Genomic DNA, 20634 nt, shown 5'->3' on the forward strand with positions numbered 1-20634 from the left:
TTTACATTAAAATATTTTATTACAATACAGACAATTGGGCTCAATATTAATACAAAGTAAGAGAAAATATTTACAAGGTAATGTGTACAGTGTCGCTGTTTGAACAGCATAAACAGGAGAACTTCTAAAAATCCACATTCCTTTTAGTATTAAGAAAGAGGACTACTGCCCCAGCTTGCTCAAGATGAACCTTCAGCAGTTGGTAAAAGCCTTAAGGAAAAAAAGATTTTTGGAATAACCTTGGTAAATGGGGAAAAAAGTTTCCTTTATAAAGATAAAAATTTGGGAGAAGAAGAAAGAAGCCTTTCTTCATTCTGCCACTGTGCCATTCTTAAATTACTATCATTAGTTTCTTCCAAAACTTAGATACCCCAGGCCAGAAAATAGTTTTTTTAACTAACTTTTTGTACTGCCCCCAGATGCAATAAAAATAATCAAGTTAATTATGAAGAGTTTAAACACTTTTAATAGAAAAGTCTTTACATACAACGATTATTTCAACAAGAATATTTTTAATGGGTGTTTGAAACAATTCTATTAGAACAAAGAGAGGCTTGCTCCCACTTTTTTCAGCTTTCCTCTCTTGCAGGCATACCACTCCTACGCCATTATAAAATGAAGCTGTCTCATCAGTAGTCACAAGGAGTTTGTTATAAATACATGATCTATTCCTGCAAATGTGCAATTTACTTCTCTAATTGCTGAGGGGTACTAAAAGCTTCATAAACATTAGCAGCAAAATCTTTCACTTGTTCCATCATCAACAGGTCCTGGAAGAAATTCAAAGAGTAAACTGATTAAGCAAACATACACACCACTATTCTGGCTTTGCTTCAGTGCATAATTCAACAGGAGGAAAAGCACCTGGCACTGCCACAGAGATGTAACTCGAATTTCTTGCTTTAGAAGGGATTATGAGCAGAAGTGCCACTAGAAACAAGTCAGGAGACATTTTTCTACTTCTGCCCAGGTTAGCAGAGGGAAAAGGTTCTAGAAAAATAGCACTGTTTTGGAAGACACAGATTTAGAAAAGGTTTAAGTTATGCCAATTGTTTCAGCTTTTGTAAAGCCACTGAAATTGAAAGAGAAAGAAAAAAGACAAACACCAATTTCAAGGTTTTGCTGGGGATATTCGACATAAGCACCATTCTTACCTGAACAAAGTGACTGGGCGTTTCACTGCACACCGAATGGATCTGCCCATTGATTATTGGGATTATCTTGGCTAAAGGAAGACTGACACTGGAAAGACTAGAAAAGAACACAAAAAGCTGACCTAGACCTGCTCTGAGAAGCAGCCACTCAATTATGACTATTACAATTCCAGGTAATTGCTGCTTCAAAATCAGAGAGGTGAAAGACCAGAAGTACAGCTGAAGGACTTTTTCCCCCTGTCAAAGTTTCTAATAAATGCAATATAGAAAAATAGCAAAGCAAATGCCAAGGGATGTTCCTGTTAGGCACAGTTTCATACTTGCTTCTGGTGCAAGAGAAATATCATTTGCCTGGAGTCTTCACATACGTGTTTATGTGTGTAAAGGGTTGTTAAGACTGTTAACCAGTGGGGTAAGTCCTCAGGTAGGAAGGTAGTCTGCTTGTACAGATCTCAGGCAAAGACTGAAAAGCTTAGGTCTGGTTTCTGCAAGGAATGAGGGGAAGGATACCTCACGAAAATTCTAGCAAAACATGCAGCACTCCTAAGTTACCTACTTGATTGAAATCAGCAGGCTGCATTTGTTCTTTAAGAGTAAGAAACAGAACTTCCTGGTGTGAGAAATTCAGTAGGCAGGAAAACCAACAACCTTTCTTTTGGAATTCACTCTGAACCCAAAGCATTATTCACCTGGCAACCTCAACAAAGAAAACATTTACCTATTTACAGAGCCACTCTGAGAGAGGTCCTGTTCAGTTGGTCTAAAAAACTCTGCCATATTGTCCAGTAGTCGACTGAATCCTCTGTTTAAACATGTGCGCAAAACGGTACTGAAGTCTGGGCTGCAGGGGAAAAAAAGAAGCAAGTTTTGGTTCCTGGGATTTGTGTGTTGGGTTTTTTTCTTCCTTTTTGCCCCCCAGACAACACAATCCTGTAAGCCTTCGGTGTTCCAGCTGTCCCTCCTCTAAGGGAGGATGTGTGACCCAGAAAAGGCCATTAGCATAACCATTTCAAGAAAGGCCAGGTCCCAAGGAACTCCACAGCAAACCTAAACTAAACATCACTAAAACCCAGATAAATCTAAAGCATTCCTCTATCCTCTCTCTTCAACTAGTAACTAGCAGCTAAATTTTAAGAGTAGTTTGGCATCTAGCCTGGTGCTTTCATGTTTACTACAGAAGCCTCACTTTGGTAGCTCTCTGGTAAAGAATGCATACAACCACTCTCACAACCATGCATTAATTTCTGCTAAGCCAAAACTGTTGTTCATTTTATCAAAGCAAGTAAATCCAGTAAAGTTACTCTCACTCTACCCCATTTTAGCAGAAGAGAAGTTACCCAGAAACAGAGGGGTACAACAGGAAAGTCGAGGAAGAGATAAGGGGGTCTGGTGGAGAAGGCAGGATTGTTTATTAACAGTTTTGGAGCTCTCAAATTTTGAATATCTCAGCTTACAATTAGTGAATGTAAAAATACAGTGCAGCAAAGTGGTCACGTTTCACAAATGGAGATGGACAGCTTTTGACAGAGTAATTGTCTTAGGTGAACAACAGTTCTGAGGGTGAGTTTATTATGACATCTTTCAATACCTTTCTAGCATATCTCTGGTTTCATTAAGTAATTTAATTGTAGCAATGTCTCTTTCTGTGAGTCCACAGGCCTAGAAAAAGCAAAGACAGGCACTATTTAGTAAGAAATCCACTGGCAAGTGAAAGAATAAACCAGAAACTTTGTACCGTGGAATTAAGATGTGTAAGTGAAGTCTATCTAAAAGATTGATTGTCATGCATCAGATTCTTTATGTTCTACTTTTCCTTTAAAATGACCACTGTAGGATCTAAATTTCTTTAAAACCAGGAAATACCAGACTGAGCAAAGGCTTCTTTTCCACTTTTGACCTCTGAAACTAAAGGCCTGCACATCCTCTTCAGTTAAAGAGCTAGATGCATGGAGTTAATCACTGAAGCCTAAGTTTTTTTCTTTATGCTAGTATCACACCAAGTTAAGGATGAGTTTTCTCCAACCTGTGGTGTGGAGACAAGCACCTTTAGAAAATTACTGTAATGTTACCACTGAGATTAGAGACACCTTTCTCTTCACTCCTGCTCATCTCCAGCCCAAAGCCACAAAGGACTCCAGCACATAATTGCCTTTTTGTGCATCAGCCAAGATGCTACAACTGCCCCTGATTGTTGCTGGTACACAACTGCAAGGTAATGCTTAGGGCTGAGTCAAGCTGCATTGTTACTGGCTAAAAGCAGTACTTAGGCTGTGTTTCTGAGCTCAGTGCTGATGTTCTGAAGATCACACTTGTTTTCAGCCAAACCTGAACAAAGAACTTTGTCTAGATTAAATAGATATGGACAGTTGATTTATGATGGAAAAAGGCATTACTGTTTATTAAAGATAACACAATACAACTAGATAACTGTTATGAATCCTTCCCTCCCCAAAACAGTCAAAAAAGCAGAATAAAAAAGGCAGATGAAAGTAACTGAAACAAGTACCTGAGTAGCCAAGGGATTTTCTTCATCTGGCATCAGATAATGACATAAGGGTGAGTAAGATTCAGTCTGATCTGAATCCTTATGTTCCACTGCTTCCCTGATATCTTTAAGTTTCTGTTCCAGCTCCAGCAGAGATAGGGTGTGCTTAAGGGAAATACTGGAAAGGAAGAAAAAGACTACAGTGTTGATTGCAAAATGAACAATGATGCTTTATCCTCTTACCAATAACTTTCACAAGTAACATGATCCCAGTCTGCTATATAGGTTTGCATTGGCAGATAGCTTGGTATAGATGCCTTCCTTTTATCCTAACAAAGCTCATTGTTTTGAGAGCAGGCATCACAACAAACATTCAAAGCTAACCACAGAAAAACACAGACTCTTACCTTCCAAAAACTTTATGCACAGCTTGTTTGACAATGGTTATCAACTCAGTCAGTCCTAGAACAAGAAAAGTGTCAAAATTATTCTAATGATTTCTCAAGTCTAGAAAAGAAAAGCAGCTTTTTAGTAAGTGCAGTTAGCTTAAAATGAGCATCATACCATCTCCTAAAAGGTGCTGAATACTTGATAAATATTGCTGCTGAACTTCAGGTGGAGCTAGTGGTGTCTGTGAGGCAAAAATAATAAAGTGTTCCGTTACAGATCAGCAAGAGATGCAGAAATCATTTTCAACCTGTTGCAACCATTTTCCTTAATCTTCATAATCCCCTGCAGCAGATGGATTCCCCTATGCTCACACAACTCTGTAGCTTCTGCCCCTCTTCCTGCCATCAGTCTCTGGATCTTTCTTAAGTCCTCTGCCATTCTTCAGTACTATATAGATTTCTCTCCCACCTTCAGTGGCACTTCACTTTTCATTAACAGGAAAACGACTTAAAAAGCAGCACTGCAGAGGAAACTCTACCTGCCACTACCCCAAAAATTAAACATAATGGAATAGGGTATTTATGCTCAAGCCTAACAAAAGCCTATTTGACAGAAAAGCAGCTTTCAGGAACTGCAATGAGATTCCAATTATGCTCCAGCAAAGTGCCTCGAAGTTGGCTCTGCCAACCCACTTTGCTACAGGAAAAACATCAGAAACACCTTTGCAGTCCATACTAATCTTGCCCTTTTTAAATAAAAAAGGCTTTTTCAGGTTTCACAAAATTAACCATGACCTCCCTAATGAAAGCTCTTCTCAGACCTGCCTTGCCATGCAGCAGGAGTTATGACAGGGGGCATATGACAACTGATCAGAGTCTGTATCCATTATTTTCTGATGAGCTGTCCAACAATTCGCAGCTCTCACTCTGTGCAATGGTACTTGGTTGATCTATCTATTAATGAGCAATTGTAGGGAAAAAAATATTTACTGAAAGAGAGATCAGGCATTGCAACAGACTGCCCAGGGAGGTGGTGGAGTCACTGCCCCTGAAGATGGAGACATGGCACTTTGGGACATGGTCTAATGGCCACAGTTGTGTTACCTCAATAACTGGACTTAATGACCTTGAGAGATCTTTTCCAACTGAAACAATTCTGTGATTCTATAGAAACAAAACCCAAGTCATCTACCTTGCTTAGTCCTACCAACAGGACACTTAAGGTAGATGGCCTTTTGGAGTTACACAGAATAGTCACAGTTTCACAGAAAACATTATTTAATCCTAGGAAAATGTAACTTGGGGAATGGATATATGGTGCTAGGAAGACCTAAGCACATATACACATTTGTATAGCTACCTTGGGTTATTCACACAGTATTACTGTTTCTCAAAGAAACTAAAAGCAACTGAATTACTTTTATGTTTAGATATGAGGTAACCTTCTTTTAAGCAATAAAACTGCAGACAAAAGGTATCCTTCAGTATTGCTGGTATTTTGTGAAGTAACAGCACCATCAAATCATCCAGATTTAGAGGCTCTTAAAACATATATCAGTATATCTTGCTTCCAGTAATGCTTCCCTATCTCCCACTCTTACTAGAGCTCTTGGTTTCATTCTAATACACCTAAAAATTATGCTCTTTTTATCCACCACCAAGTAATCCTTTCACTTTGAAGAAAGTGGCAAGCCTACCTTTGAAACAAAGCAAGGAACTTACTGTGCCGTTTTTGCAGACTGCAGCATTATCTAGGTAGATGTAACCGCCAATAATATTTAACTGGACTCGCAGAAGAACTACCAGCATACAGGTACTATACACAGCTACAATGCTTCTCGTGAAACCTTGAAAAGAGACACCAAAACGACTTCAAAGACAAAGAAACAAGGGACAGCCAAGGAGGAAAAGCACTCTCCAAGACTCAAGGAGGGCTGGTGATGTTTAAATACAGAGTCACATTTGTCTCACTGGTTGTCATATCACACGTGTTCATAACGCACACCCGAGATGGTTATGAGTCTAATTTGTGCTGCAGCTTACATCTAAAGTATCCCATTTACAGTCCTATACAATATATTTTTACACGTTGTACAAGTTATTGTGGGGGGGGGGAAAGAATGACTTAAGTCACTCCAGGAGGAAAATGGATGTACTGTCAGATCATCTTTCTCCATAAGGCCAGGGAATACACAGAGAACGCTAGCCCTTGTCATGCAGTTAAGGCACAGAAGGTGTAACAAAACTGGGGGGAAAAAAAGCAGCAGCTAGTATCCAAAGAAAGGAAATTAAAGTGAGCATCAGCTACTAGCCACTAGGCAACAGAGCATGTCTGAAAGAAATGACATGAATAAATGCAGTTGAGTGCCGAGTAGCAAGAACGAGGGTAACAATGTCAAGCTGGATCAAAATTAGGATCCCTAAAGGTGTTGTGAAAAAGGAGAAACTAAACCAAAACAAAGACAAAGCCAAGGGAATGATAGGGATAACGAATGGTACCAAGGAATCAAATGTAGTAAAAAAAGCTTAGTACCAATTCACTGCATGATTATCTGACTTTACTACTCTTTATTTTCCACTGCTTCCATGAGCCAAATAAGATGAACCAAGTGTTCATAACCACTGCTACAGTGGTTCTCTCCACCAGGCCTGAAGAAAGGAAACAAATGCCCTACCCTGCCAATTGATGTTTTCTGCTAGGTTTAGCATAGAACTTTTCTGAAAACATAGTTTGATCTTTTTGTGATGGCACAGAAAGTTCTCACAAAGCTTTCATGCAAGGTAGCACAAAGGCCACTAAAATTCTTCACCTGTATCCCCAAGCTTCTTCTCTCAAGGATATGAAAAATTCTTTCATGAGCAGCTTTTGGGAGGGGGAGGGCAAGTGTGCTAGTTTGAAGCAGGCTAGAATGTTTTGGTGAGAAGAACTAGATTATAGGCTGCAAAAGGAAAACAAGGTGATGTCTACTTCCCTCATAGGCTTGCTGAGATGTACAGGAAGAAGAAACAAAAACATTAGATAACCACTCTCACTGGGCATTCACTCTTGCTTGGGGCTGCTGGCTGGGCTGCATCTCTCTAACCTCACCCTCCATTTTGAGCTAACCCACTTTGCTTCTTAACCTCTGGCCGAACCTCCATTCTTCCTTGGGACTGGGGTAAGGTTGAGAGGGGCAGGGGGAAGGTCCAGGGGTGGTTGAGAGCCCCTCCTGGGGACTCAGGTTTCTGGGAGGGCTGTTGTGTTTCTGTATCACCTTTTCCCTTGTCTATTTCTGTCTATAACTGTATATACTGTAAATATCTGCTTGTATATTGTGCCAGCTGTAAATATAAGCTTCATTCATATTTCCAGAGCTGGCTGAGTCTAGTCTGGGTGATTTCTAAAGTGTGGGGGGGTGGGGAACACCCAAACCATCACAGCAAGGAGCAGGTTTACCACATAACGTGTTACACTATCTTCATATCTACTGGAACAACAAGCTAGTGTGAAGTGTGCATTTAAAAAGGTATGAGAGACATTTTACATTCATGATAAATACTATGCAGATGGAATCTTTCATTGCTACTTACTTATTATCTTTAAATCCTCCCATATTTCTAACTTGTTTGTTGGCCTGTGGGGGAAAAATAAATGGAAATAGTAAACATTAAAAAGTATATTTCCCCAGGAAATTAATAAATGAAATAGTACTGTCTAAGGTGAGCTCATTTAGCTACTGTAATTATTCAGAACAGATTAATTTACCTTGTGCAGAAAGGGAGTATAGCCAAAACACCACAAAGTCATAGAAAAGATGTGAAAACTTTAACATGTAAGTGCAGTATTTAGTGCTGCCAATTATACACTTTGAGTTGGCTCTAATTTAAATTCCCAGAGACTCAAATATATCTGATAGAACCAATAACAGTTTAGAGAGCGCCCTTCCCTCTTCCTCCTTGTGCTAGTTTGAAGCAGACTAGAAGGTTTTGGTGAGAAGAACTAGATTACAGGCTTGGAAAGGAAAACAGAATGATGTCTACTTCACTCATAGGCTTGCTGAGATGTGTAAGAACAAGGATCCAAACATAGATAAGGGAGTCGCTTCTTCTTCTGATGGGGAGCTTGGTGCTGCATTTCTCTCTTTAGCCTCTCTGCCATTTCTCTGATTAATCCACTTTGCTTCCTAACCCCCTGGCTGAGCCTCCATTCTTCCTTGGGACTGGGGTAAGGTAGAGAGGGGTGAGAGAAGGTGGAAGGGCATTTGGGAGCCCCTCCTGGGGACTCAGGTTTCTGGGAGGGCTGTTGTGTTTCTGTATTACCTTTTACCTTGTCTATTTCTGTCTGTAACTGCATATACTGTAAATATCTGCTTGTATATTGTGCCAGCTGTAAATATAAGCTGCATTCGAATTTCCAGAGCTGTCTGAGTCTAGTCTGGGTGATTTCCCAAGTCGGGGGGTGGGGATGGGGAACACCCAAACCATCACACCTCTTCTTTCCCAAAAAGAAAGGGATTTGATGTAGAGAGAGAAAAGGTAAAGCACACCCAAATAAATAATCTCACTCCTATTTGGAAGTTAAAAGAAGAAAAGTTTAACAAATTAAAAAGGTATCTGAGGTAGGGAAGTTACAAAGGTATAGGGAAGGGAAAACAAGATACAAAATGTGTAAATACAACCAGATTTGATGGCAGTGGGTGATGGCCACGTGGTAAAACAAAGAGGACCAGGAACGGGATGGTGATGCTGGTAAGCAGGGAGGCAGGGAGCAAGAACAGGAAGTCCTCCTGCTTTTATAGACCTTTAGACAGCAAGGGGAAGTGGGCGAACCATGAATCACCTGGTGGTGTTCAAAGCACTCCTGGGGAGGGGTCAGGACCACCTAGGGTCAGGTTCAAGGTCACTCCCCCTGGAGGGTTAACCCTGTACACACTTGTATTACCAGTTTTGAGTTGCTACACTAAGCAGTCAGAGTGAGCCCACTGGTGGTACAATGGCTTCTTTTAGGGGCTTTGATCCCCTATATACTTAAGGCAGGCCTCAGTTCAGCAGGGCTTCCTGTACCCACCTGTAAGCACAGGATCCAAATTTCTACGTTTTACTTTCTTGCAAGGTTTACCACTACTTGATGTGGTTCAGATTTGATCATCACAAAGCAAAGAGCTCTTGACCACCTGTTGGAAAGTCTGAGCCATCTACACAAGGGCAATTTGATGGTTTTCCTTCTGTTGAGGTGCATTTATTGACCCGATCAATGCCCAAAATGTTATACATTCTGCAATCAAAAGAGCCAAACTGTGGAGTGCACAGATACCCCTGAAGCATCTAAAGTGCACTGCATATTGATAGCTACTATCCAGAGGAAATGGTAGCAACACAGCAGCAGGAACAGAGATAAGAGCAAGCTAATAATCCAAATGCCTGTTAAGCACTGCCCGTAAAGAATGGCTACAGTATCATGAAAGAGATTCACCAGGAAAATCACTTAGGAAGACATTTGGTCATTTCTTAGAATAAGAATTAATGCTTAAATGTTTAGGGCAGATAGTTCAGATGAACCTAGACTTTACAGTAACCTGACTTATAAAAAGTAATACACTTTTCACCAGAAATCACTCCCCTTGACAGGCACAACACATGCACTTCAGCATTAGTTTGACCGTTGGATCACTCGCATAAACAATGAATTTTCAAGTCACTGCTAACAAATAATACAAATGAACAGATATAATCAACTATTAAGTCTACAATCTCAAAAAGTAAGAGACAGATTAAAGCAAGGAGAGCTGGAAGAGATACAAGAATCCATGGCACGTGCAAAATCAGTTCACACACTTTTTGCAAGCTAAATCAACAGTTTCAAAAGCTCTCCTAAAGCAAAACAAAGACTGTTAAAACAGTACAGTAAAACTTCTATAGATAAAAAAACCTAAGGAAAAAAAGCCATTTTGAGCCCTGTTACAAGTGCTAAGTTCTCCATGCCAAGTGAAGAGAGAAACAGAAGCCAATAGATTGCTGTCTACAACTACCTGAAGGGAGGTTGTAGCCAGGTGGGGTTGGTCCCTTCTCCCAGACAACCAGCAACAGAACAAGGGGACACAGTCTCAAGTTGTGCCAGGGTAGGTCTAGGCTGGATGTTAGGAGGAAGTTGTTGGCAGACAGAGTGATTGGCATTGGAATGGGCTGCCCAGGGAGGTGGAGGAGTCACCATCCCTGGGGGTGTTCAAGAAAAGACTGGATGAGGCACTTAGTGCCATGGTCTAGGTGACTGGATAGGGCTGGGTGCTAGGTTGGACTGGCTGATCTTTAAGGTCTCTTCCAACCTGGTTGATTCTATTCTATCAGCCAGCTACACTTGCACCTATTACGTCAAAGCATTTTCTAGTGTCATGCTTACAAAGTTTCTCCTCACAAGAGGCAGCAACCAGGTAAGTTTCATTCTGCAAGTATTAGTTGCAGCAGTGTAAATGGTTTTCAGCTGTTAACTGTTGTAATTTGCTGAGACTCAAGTGCAACTTAAACCTCAACTTTCATTTCACACTTATTTGTGAAATCATTCTGAGATTCCCTGCCTTCTGCATTTCTGGAATTCCACTGTGCAATAGGATTGCTACATTTGTTACCCAACGGCTCTCCGGTTTATGGAGATGAAAAGGAAACAACGTTCAGCTTCCACGGAACAGGGGAGGGATATTTAACTGCCGAGTAGATAGGAGATAAGCAACATCTGCAAGTCTACAGCAGCAAGTACTTCATTTTAAATACATGGCTTCGAAATGAGGACAAGACAGTGCAAGAACATCTGCTGCACTCCTCCCTCTTTCAAAGTTTCTCAGGAAGACTGAGGTCTTCAGTTTGCTGACACTCAAACCCTAACCACTGGTCACTCCAAATTACTAAACCAGTGTAAAAGGGTTTTGAAGTTAAGCAAGTGAACGGATTTTAAGTTCCCGGAGTTTGCCCTAGCCATAACACCATCTGTAACACGTGGTAACTGAGATCCATAACATGTTAAGTCACAACATAAATTATGTGAGATAAAGAATGCACCTCTTCAGGGACATTAAGGAAGGTAAATCTCCACATCTACTCTTTTGTTTATACAACAAGAAGGGCATTTAAAGGTCTGGAGCTATTTGATTCATCTTCTCAAACGGAAGTGGAAAGAAAACAGATCTGTATCTCCATGTGTAGCACAAGAATGCAGAGCTTCTTCAAAGACTCACTTCAAAGTGGAACGTGCCCTTAGGGCAGCATCTGTGCCTTCCCAGATCCTTTTCTAGGCTGTCAGCTCCAAGGGTTCAAGCATCTAGTTAAAACTTCCTCAATGTAAGTCAATAAAGGAGGCATCAAGTAAAAAGCTCTGCTTTAAGATATGCTCAAACTGGATGTCCATGCTTACAGGAAACTGCATGCAACCAGCATTTAAAAACAGTAGTTATTTTCAGAAATGCACAGCTATAGCCTCCCCCTCACAGGCAAGCTTAGGAAGCGTGGGTTAGATGAAGGGACAGTGGGTTGGATTGAAAACTGAAAGACAGAGCTCAGAGGGTTGTGGTCAGTGGCTCAGAGTCTAACTGGAGGCTGTAACAAGTGGTGTTACCCAGGGGTCGGTACTGGTACCAGTATTGTTCAATATATTCACCAACAATCTGGATCAGGGCACAGAGTGCACAGTCAGCCAGTCTGCTGATGACACAAAACTGGGAAGGGTGGCTGACACACCAGAAGGCTGTGCTGCCATCCAAAGTGACCTGGACAGGCTGAGGAGTTGGGCAGAGAGCAACCTTAAGAAGCTCAATAAGGGCAAGTGTGGGATACTTCACCTGGGGAGGAATAACTCTGTATCAGTGCAGGTTAGGGGCTGACCTGCTGGGAAGCAGCTCGGTGGAAAAAGGCCTAGGAGAGCTGGTGGACAACAAGTTCACCATGAGCCAGCAAGGTAACCTTGTGGCCAAGAAGGCCAGCAGCATACTGGGGTGAGTGAGGAGGTGAGGGGCAAGCAGGTTGTGGGAAGTTATCTTCCCCTCTACTCTGCCTTGATGAGGATTTATCTACTATGTCCAGTTCTGGGCTCTCTGGTTCAAGAACAGGGAACTGATTGAGAGGGTAGAGCAAAAGTCTACAAAGGTAGGTAGAGGACTAGAACATCTGTCTTGTGAAGAAAGGCTGAGAGACCTGGGGGGGGGAATCTTATAAATAAAGGGTGGGTGTCAGTAGAATTGGGCCAGTCTTTTTTCAGTGGTGCCCAGTGACAGGAAAAAAGGTAACAGGGCAAACTTGAACATGGGAAGTTCTATCTAAACATGAGGAGGAACCTGAGCATTGGAACGGGCTGCCCAGAGAGGCCGTGGAATCTTCTTCTCTGGAGTCATTCAAAGCCTGCCTGGATGCTGTCCTGTGTAGCCTGCTCTAGGTAAACCTGCTATGGTGAGAGGTTGAAAGTAAACTAGCTCCAGAGGTTACTTCTAACCCTGATCATTCTGTGATCATCAAAAAATCTCACTGGGATTGCTGAATTCAGAAATATGTCACCACAGCCACAAATGGTTTCATCTAATCAAACTAGAGACAGACACCAGATAAATCTGGATAAACACACACATGCTACTGAGAACAAGGCAGATCCTGACGACTGAACCAAGGATTACAGGCCATTTCAGACTATTTTGCTATCCAGTGCAGAATACAAATCTGGTCATCCACAAGGTCTCTTCTTCATTCAGGTTAATTTTTCATTGAATAAAACTGTATCACAGCTGTATTAAATATTCCAATAAAAGTAACTTTTCCTAATTCATTGTGGCTTGGGGAAATTAATATGCGATTGCAGCTGCAAATCCTTAGCCTATTACAAAAACATATTTCAAGTTCTAACTCCCACTTTAAATAGTGCACACTGTTGCCTTGTTGTGAGAGTTTTATGGCTGAAAAAAGGACAGTGACTGGATAGGTAATCTATTAACTGGTAGACAGCTGAAGTTATAGCAATATAAATAAGCTAGTGGGACGTAAACTAGGAAGGCAGTCTAGAGCAAGTCAGAAACCCTGTGTTAACTGCCTACATAACACTTTCATTCAGTGCCAAATGCCAAGTGGTTTACTCTACTTTTAAGGTATGTTGTTATGCACCCTGTGCATTTGAAAATATGCTTTTTGTTCCTGCAGTTGTAAGGAAACCAAAGGTGTTTTCTGACAGGGAAACATTCCTCTGAATATATGACAAGGTCTTATTTGTTCCACTTCCAAAAAGAAAGAAAAAAATCAACACAAAAAAACCCCAAGACTAATAGCTTACATCCATCTGCAACCTCATCTTAGAAACTTTCCACTAATATCCATGTCTGACCTTGGTGAGATCACATAAACATTTTTGCAAACACTGTATCAACAACTCAGTCAAGATACTATGTCCTGTTTAAGAGAAGATTAGATCCAATAAGTGCTTTTATCTGCTTATCTTACAAACACTTCAACAAAAAAATCCACATGGCTCTCAGGGCAGCATCTTAAATGAGCTATTATTTCTTGTAATGTTTAGAAAATACCAGTCCCATCTATGAATATACACCTAAAATGACACACCAAAAATGACACAGTATTTCAACACTTTGAGTGCCTCAATGGGACACAGAGACAAACTCCTGGATGCTTTCCACATTAGAAAAATGAAATTTGAACTCTTGTGATCCAAACAAGTGATCTTTAACAGTTAACAAAACAATCTTACCTGTTTTTAAGAAGAGATGTGAGACTCTCAGAATTTAATTGATGCATTAAGGCATCCCTCAATGTTGGAAGCATTGACAGCACTATTATTAAAAGAAAAAAAAAAGAAAAACAATCTGTCAACATAAAAAAAAAAAAGGAATCAGAAACCTTTCTATCCCCAGTTATCACCCAACAGCTGCTGCACAACATAAATCCCACTGCTCAACAGGCAAACAGAACAGCAAACCTGGGAGTGCTCAGGATTGCAATTACCTCCATGCTGCTTGCGAGTTTGGGCACAATGCTGTCCTTAGCTGGCTACGTGTCACTGTTGGCTTCAGCAGCAAATGTGTGCTCACACTTTGCATAGCTGCATGCACCTATCTTCAACTGACCAGAATAAAATCTGGTGAAAATCTACACTTCCATTTCTACAATGAAGAAGAGCAAGATCCGAAGTTTGTCTTTCTCCTCGAACCAGATGAAGCTGGTGGGGAAAGACACCCTTGACTTTGAGAATATTCAACGTCCAATTTGCTCTAATATGGTGGGAAAGTATGCATAGAACATAATAAATACCAAGAACAAAATGATGAAAAATCTTGTGATGTCAGACAGAAGGTATTTTGTACAATGAAGGGCAAAGAAAAATTTAGTCCTTAGTAAAATCAAAGCCAGCTTTACAAAATGGAAGAGATGAAAGTGAACTACTAGAGTATTTCACGTCAGTATAACAGTGCACAGAATGCATTTGTAGCCACCTAAAAAGCCACTACAAATGTCAACCAGAGAAGAAAATGCTGCCCAATTTGTTTCATTTGAGTGGCCTGCATTTACAAGAATGACAAGGATTTTGTTAAATTCTACCCCATCATCACTCCAAAAACCAAAGCTGTAACAAAAGTACTTCCACTTTTTGCTCCCCTGTTAGCCAGGCACCTTTTAACTGTTCAGATGCAGGGAACCAACAGGCAGATGTTCTTCATATTTGTAAGTACAACCCACCCACCCAGCTCTCTCTGTAACTCATGCCATAATAAGGCAATCACAGAATGGTTTGAGCTGGAAATCCTGCTGTGAAGTCAGTATTGTTTGAATCTGGGTGCTCTCTCAACCTCAGTATCATACAGTTTGGGACAATACAGAAAGGGTCTTGAAGTGACAAAAATTTGCAACCTGCATATATATCTGTATGCACTATAGATAGATGTATTCAAACCAAAGCTCAAGATGACCCCTAGAAATCCCTTTGACCTCTGGTCTTCAGATTACAGTTTTATTATGCAAAATGACTAAATTCATGCATTAGCATTTAATTAAGATTTTGAATTCACCTACATTTCTTATTCTTATGTCCTGCCAATATGTAGCATAAATCCCCAAACCATTCCACCTACCAAAACCAGGAGCTCTTTCTTCATCTTACCTGTCATATTGCATGTCCTCTGATTGCTTTCAAAGTGATACTGCCTTCGTGCTTGGGCTATGTATTCAGCTGCCTCTTGCTCTTGGATTTCTCGGATTTTCTTCTGCCCATATTTTCCCAGTAAGTAGACTCCTGAAGAAGAGAGATTTTCATATTACAACCTGCTTTAAAAATGTGAGGAAAGCCCCTTCAGACTCCTCCATCAATTTTAAACAGTTAGGGCGCATGGGGCTATGTCTTGAGTGTTTTAATACTGGCTGACAAAGTCATACTCAGAAGCAATGTTTTCAAAATAAACTAAAATGCCAAGGGTAACAGCTTGAAACAGGATAAGAAGCATTCCTGAGAAGAGATATCCTGCCTTTCAAAGGCAGCATTTTTGGTACTACTGCACTATGAACAGATAGTGCTGAAGAGACTGAAGCAAACACCAGGGAGAGAAAAAAATTCTAGGGGTAATACAGAACAGAAAAAAGGAACTGAAATTCACAGGTCTGGAAATGGATGAAATTAATTTTTTTAAAGGTATCTCTCTAAATTTAGCAAAAGTTAGAGATAAAAGTCAGGTCTTAAAAACCATGTAAGAGAAAAACATTACTAACTAACACTTCCTTTGTTTGCTCCCGAAACTTGTCCATGGAAAAACCTTAACTTCAGTGGGCCTTGCTGAGGGCCTCTTATTTCTTACCATGCCTGGTTCCTGGTCTCCAGCCCCACACTTCTGCTCTTGAGGATTCAAATATCCCTCACCACCCTCATCATTGATCTCCATTTCCAAAAAGACCCACTCCCATCATTTTTTCTTATTCTACATTTACTCCTCTCCCCACATAGGTCCCTTTGAAGTTCCCCCCAGCTGCTCTCTCCACACCACCAAAAGTTCAGAGATCTCTCCAGGCTGCCTGCAGCCCTGATTGCATTTTTCCGTAGCTCTGTCTCCCTTTCTAAGCCATTCCTCAAGATATTACTACATATTCTAGACTTATCCTCAGCAATTTTGTCCACTTCAAGCTCTTTTGCATTTATTTCTCACCCTTCATTCAGGGCTTCTCATAACACTTCTAGTGTATAAGTTCATTTGCTGCCTCCTGTATGCAGCTGTTACCTACTTAGGTGCTTAAACTCTTCTCATGGTTTCTGGTGAAACAATTGTGGGAGAGTGGGGATGGGGAGAGGAAATGAGAGGAAAAAAACAAGGCAGAAAAGACTGTTGTAACTGATCATCCTCCAGCTACTGGGCAGTGATCCTCCAAGTATTGAAGAATATTGTCTGCTCTGACTCTGTCAAGTTGGTAATGGAGGAAACGCAAATATCAAATCCTTTGCTTTTCACTACCAAGCACTTTCAAAAGTCATACACACAGAGCCACAAAATTTTCTTCAGAGTTCAATTTTCGCATTTCAAATACCTGAATGAAAGAGGCATTTAACATTTGCTGAATGCTGAAAGTTTTGTAACTGTTTTTGCAAGCCAAACTCACAAAAACTAAAGAAAACCAACCCAAAAAAAACCCACACGAAACATAAACCCAAACCCCACCTAAATCCACAAGGGTTTCAATTCAGCAACATGTTTTGGGTCATTAAAAATCTTTCAATGCATTCACTAAAACTATCATCAGTGTTTTGAAAGGCTTGTCAGCTTCATGCCTTAAAAGTTACAGCTATTCACATTGGCATTCTGTTTCCTAACAGGCAGCTTCAAGCCAGACCAGTCTGGAACAACCATGGTCACTTCCATTTGTATCCCAAAAGCCTAATAAAAATGGGGAAGACACTCACCTGCTTTAGCCTTCATACAGACTGACCATTTACCACACAGAACCATCAAACAGTTTGGGTTGGAGGGGACCTTTAAAAGAGTAGGGCCATGTTTAACTAGATCAGGCTGCTCAGAGCGCTGTCCGACCTGCCATGGAATGTTTCCAGAGATAAGGCATCTATCACATCCCTGAGCAACTTGTTCCAGCATTTCACCACCCTCACTGTAAAACATTTCTTCCTTATATTTAATCTAATTCTACCTTCCTTTAGTTTAAAATCATTATCCCTTCTCTTGTCACAACAGGCCTTTCCTCAAGTCCTCCTTGTGCTGAGGGCTAGAGAGCTGGACATGGTACTCCAGATGAGGTCTCACCAGAGTGGAACAGAGGGGAGAATCACCCGCCTTGACCTGCTGGCCTTTCTGCTTTTGATGCATGGATATGGCTCCTTTGAAGGCTGCAACTACCCATTGCTGGCTCCATTAGATTCATTCTCCCCATCAGATGCAAACTCTAATACTATGGTTCCACATCCACAAAATGTGATTCTGCCACTGTAGATTGTCAAGTAAAATGAGACTTCATAAGTAACAATCAGATTATGTTTCTCTTGAAAAAAGAGATCAGTTCCTGACAAGAATATTTTTTAAGAATACAACTGTCAGAGTACTGATTTTTTCCCCAGCTAACAAACTGAAACAGTAACTTTTTGTTTTAGTATTAACAAAAAATTTTTTAACACAAGATTTTCCCAATCATTTTATCTCATTGCATTTTTCACATTACATTCACAATATAGTTGTTTGTTTATTTTTTTTCTCCCCAAAATAAATCCTTTAACTCCAAATTTTGTGGCAGAAAAGTCATAAGTATAAAAGGAGACTCCTCCTGAAGGCACACAGGACACAGGCAGACGTGGAAACAACTAAAGAAGAATCATGTGCGTGCCCTTGAGTGATATGCTGGAGCAGCACCTTTATAATTAAGATTGAGACAGCTAATTGCTTAATGCTCAATCGTTAAAGCTGTGTGATTACTCTGTACTAAGAACTGCCATACCTCTCGAGGGTCCAAAGGTACATTAGCAGTCATCCACATTTAACAAGGAGATTCGAGAGAGAAACATTTACCTACAATGATACAACACCATCTACTATTAGTCTTACTTCTTTCTCTCTTCCCTGAACTGAGCCATAACTTTGGCTCCTCACTACATCACATGCTATTGCCTCCGGTACAATCCTCACCTTTGGAAATGCAACGCACTAGAAGTTAACCAAGGTAAAAGTTACACCACCCAAAAAGCTTATGCAAAACCAACAAACGCATTTGGATATCAGCAGCCTGCTTCTGTTAGTAACTGCAAGGCTTTAAGTACCTTAAAGACTCCTAGAGGGGACAGAACCTCACTTTGGAAATGCAAGTTTTGTTTGTGACAACGAACTTCTGCCCAATAGTCACTGGTGCTGGAACACAACACCAGAGCCTCTGCTTCTAAAAGGTCCAGGCTGAATTTAGCCCATAAAAACATCATCCCACTGAAGTTGGAAACAGGACCAGAGAAAGCTACAGCCTAGGAACTATCATAATGTCAAGTCACATAAAGTATCTGTAAGAAACTAAATCAACATTTAAAAGTCTTTGTTGTAATAAATAGGCAAAGTGGACACCAGCTTTTTACAATAGCTAATAAAATTCAATTTTATCTTTCAGCATAGGATTTGAGTGCTGTGTCCAGTTCTGGGCCCCTCAATTCAAGAGAGATGTTGAGGTGCTGGAAGGTGTCCAGAGAAGGGCAACAAAGCTGGTGAGGGGCCTGGAACACAAACCCTAGGAGGAGAGGCTGAGGGAGATGGGGGTGTTTAGCCTGGAGAAGAGGAGGCTCAGGGCTGACCTCATTGCTGTCTACAACTACCTGAAGGGACACTGTAGCCAGGTGGGGGAGTGTCCTCTTCTCCCAGGCAACCACCAATAGAACAAGGGGACACAGTCTCAAGGTGTGCCAGGGAAAGTATAGGCTGGATGTTAGGAGAAAGTTCTTCACAGAGAGAGTGATGTGCATTGGAATGGGCTGCTCAGGGAGGTGGTGGAGTCACCATCTCTGGAGGTGTTCAAGCAAAGCCTGGATGAGGCACTTAGTGCCATGGTCTAGTTGACTGGCTAGGGGATAGGTTGGACTGGATGATCTTGGAGGTCTCTTCCAGCCTGGCTGATTCTATGATTAGGAGGTCTTTAAAAAGTGGCACAAGAAAGACTTTACTTGTGCCTAATTAGCTAAACTGTTGTATACATCAGAAGTCATAGTGAAGCTTTCTTGTATGTTCCAGACAAGCCCAGGAATTAAGAAAATTCAGCAATAATGAGATTCCCCAAAAGACAGCTACAAAACCTTTTTTTCTGCTTTCATTAAACTGTAAACTATGCAAACAACTGTAGTCCCAGCAGCACCCCTCTGATTCCAAAAGTTCAGGAACAGATGAGTGGTACAAAGTAAGGTTTACATCACTTGATACCAGAGCCTTCAGGTACAGGAACCTCAGTAAGGACCTTGAGCTACAATTGATACTGCTTTAAAATTGCTCTACAGAGTGAAATGTGTTTATATTTCTGTTGACTGCCTGTGCTGGCTTTGGCTGCCAGAGTTAATTTTCTTCATGATGGCTCGTGTGGGGCTGTGTTTTGCATCTGTGCTGCAAACAGTGCTGATAACACAGGGATGGTTTTGTTATTGCTGAGCAGAGGCCTTTTCTGCTTCTCACACTGCCCCACCAATGAGTGGGCGGGGGGTGCACAAAGAGTTAGGAGGTGGCAACTGGGACAGCTGACCCCAAATGACCAAAGGGATATTCCCTAATATATGATGTCATGGTCAGCAATAAAATTAGAGGGGGAGGCTGGGGAGGCTAAGGCTGCTGCTTGGGGACTGGCTGGGCTTCCATCAGTCAATGGTGAGCAAGTGTTTTCAATTGTATCATTTTTCTTCCCTGGGTTTATCTTTTTATCTGTTATTTATTTTTTCCCCTGCTTCTTTTCCTTACAATTTATTATTAGTATTATTTATTTTTAAAATGATTGAACTGGTTTTATCTTAACCCAGGAGCTTTCTCATTTTTGCTCTCCTGATTCTCCTCATCCACTCGGGGGGCAGGGAGGAATGAGTGCAGCTGTGTGGCACTTGGTTGCTGTTAAAGTTTAAATCATGACACTATTCTACAACACTGGGAACACCAGAGATCGACAACACCCATACCCTGTGGAAGCAACATTTTGACTCAACTGTTAATGAGAATTTGAGATAAGTATGTTTGGATTTGTCTCTGTACCCTCTTTGGCTGTAGCATTGTGCAATTTAAGTAATGGCAGTAGCTTACAAAATCTTCATTCCTGTGGCCTCAAACAGGTAGGGTATTTCTCACCATAAGTGATGGCTTACTTCTCCCTCAACCTTTTCCTTTTTCACAAGTGAAATGGAGATATGAGCAGACAGGTGGGATACATAATTAGGAGACATCCAGTTTTCCAAGAAATCTCTTTACATCCTAAAGTGACCTTTACCCTTGCTGCCACACTTCCCTCAGAAATTTGTTTGTTTCCCTTGGGTGTTTTTTACTAACAGTTTTAGGAATTCTGTTACACAGAAACTGCACTGACACAGAGATGCCTGCAGTTTTGTAAGCTGTGGTTTATTCTTACGTACAAGCAAGTTATTCATCAACTGACTTACAAC

General features: G+C 41.0%; 1 protein-coding gene across 1 annotated transcript in view; it reads right to left on the reverse strand.

Annotated features, from left to right (window-relative positions):
• PEX3 (peroxisomal biogenesis factor 3) overlaps positions 1–20634 on the reverse strand; it is a 24198-nt gene continuing 3564 nt past the window's right edge. Inside the window, exons 2-12 of the mRNA XM_064169172.1 lie at positions 15145–15276; positions 13738–13819; positions 7599–7642; positions 5751–5875; positions 4204–4270; positions 4047–4101; positions 3661–3817; positions 2743–2813; positions 1873–1995; positions 1155–1251; positions 1–770 (exon numbers count right to left, since the gene is read on the reverse strand). Coding sequence (XP_064025242.1) covers positions 687–770; positions 1155–1251; positions 1873–1995; positions 2743–2813; positions 3661–3817; positions 4047–4101; positions 4204–4270; positions 5751–5875; positions 7599–7642; positions 13738–13819; positions 15145–15276 — 1037 coding nt within the window. The 3' untranslated portion in view covers positions 1–686. The remainder of the gene's footprint in view (positions 771–1154; positions 1252–1872; positions 1996–2742; positions 2814–3660; positions 3818–4046; positions 4102–4203; positions 4271–5750; positions 5876–7598; positions 7643–13737; positions 13820–15144; positions 15277–20634) is intronic.

The sequence above is a fragment of the Pogoniulus pusillus genome, chromosome 31, assembly GCF_015220805.1.
Source record: "Pogoniulus pusillus isolate bPogPus1 chromosome 31, bPogPus1.pri, whole genome shotgun sequence".
Classification (NCBI taxonomy): domain Eukaryota; kingdom Metazoa; phylum Chordata; class Aves; order Piciformes; family Lybiidae; genus Pogoniulus; species Pogoniulus pusillus.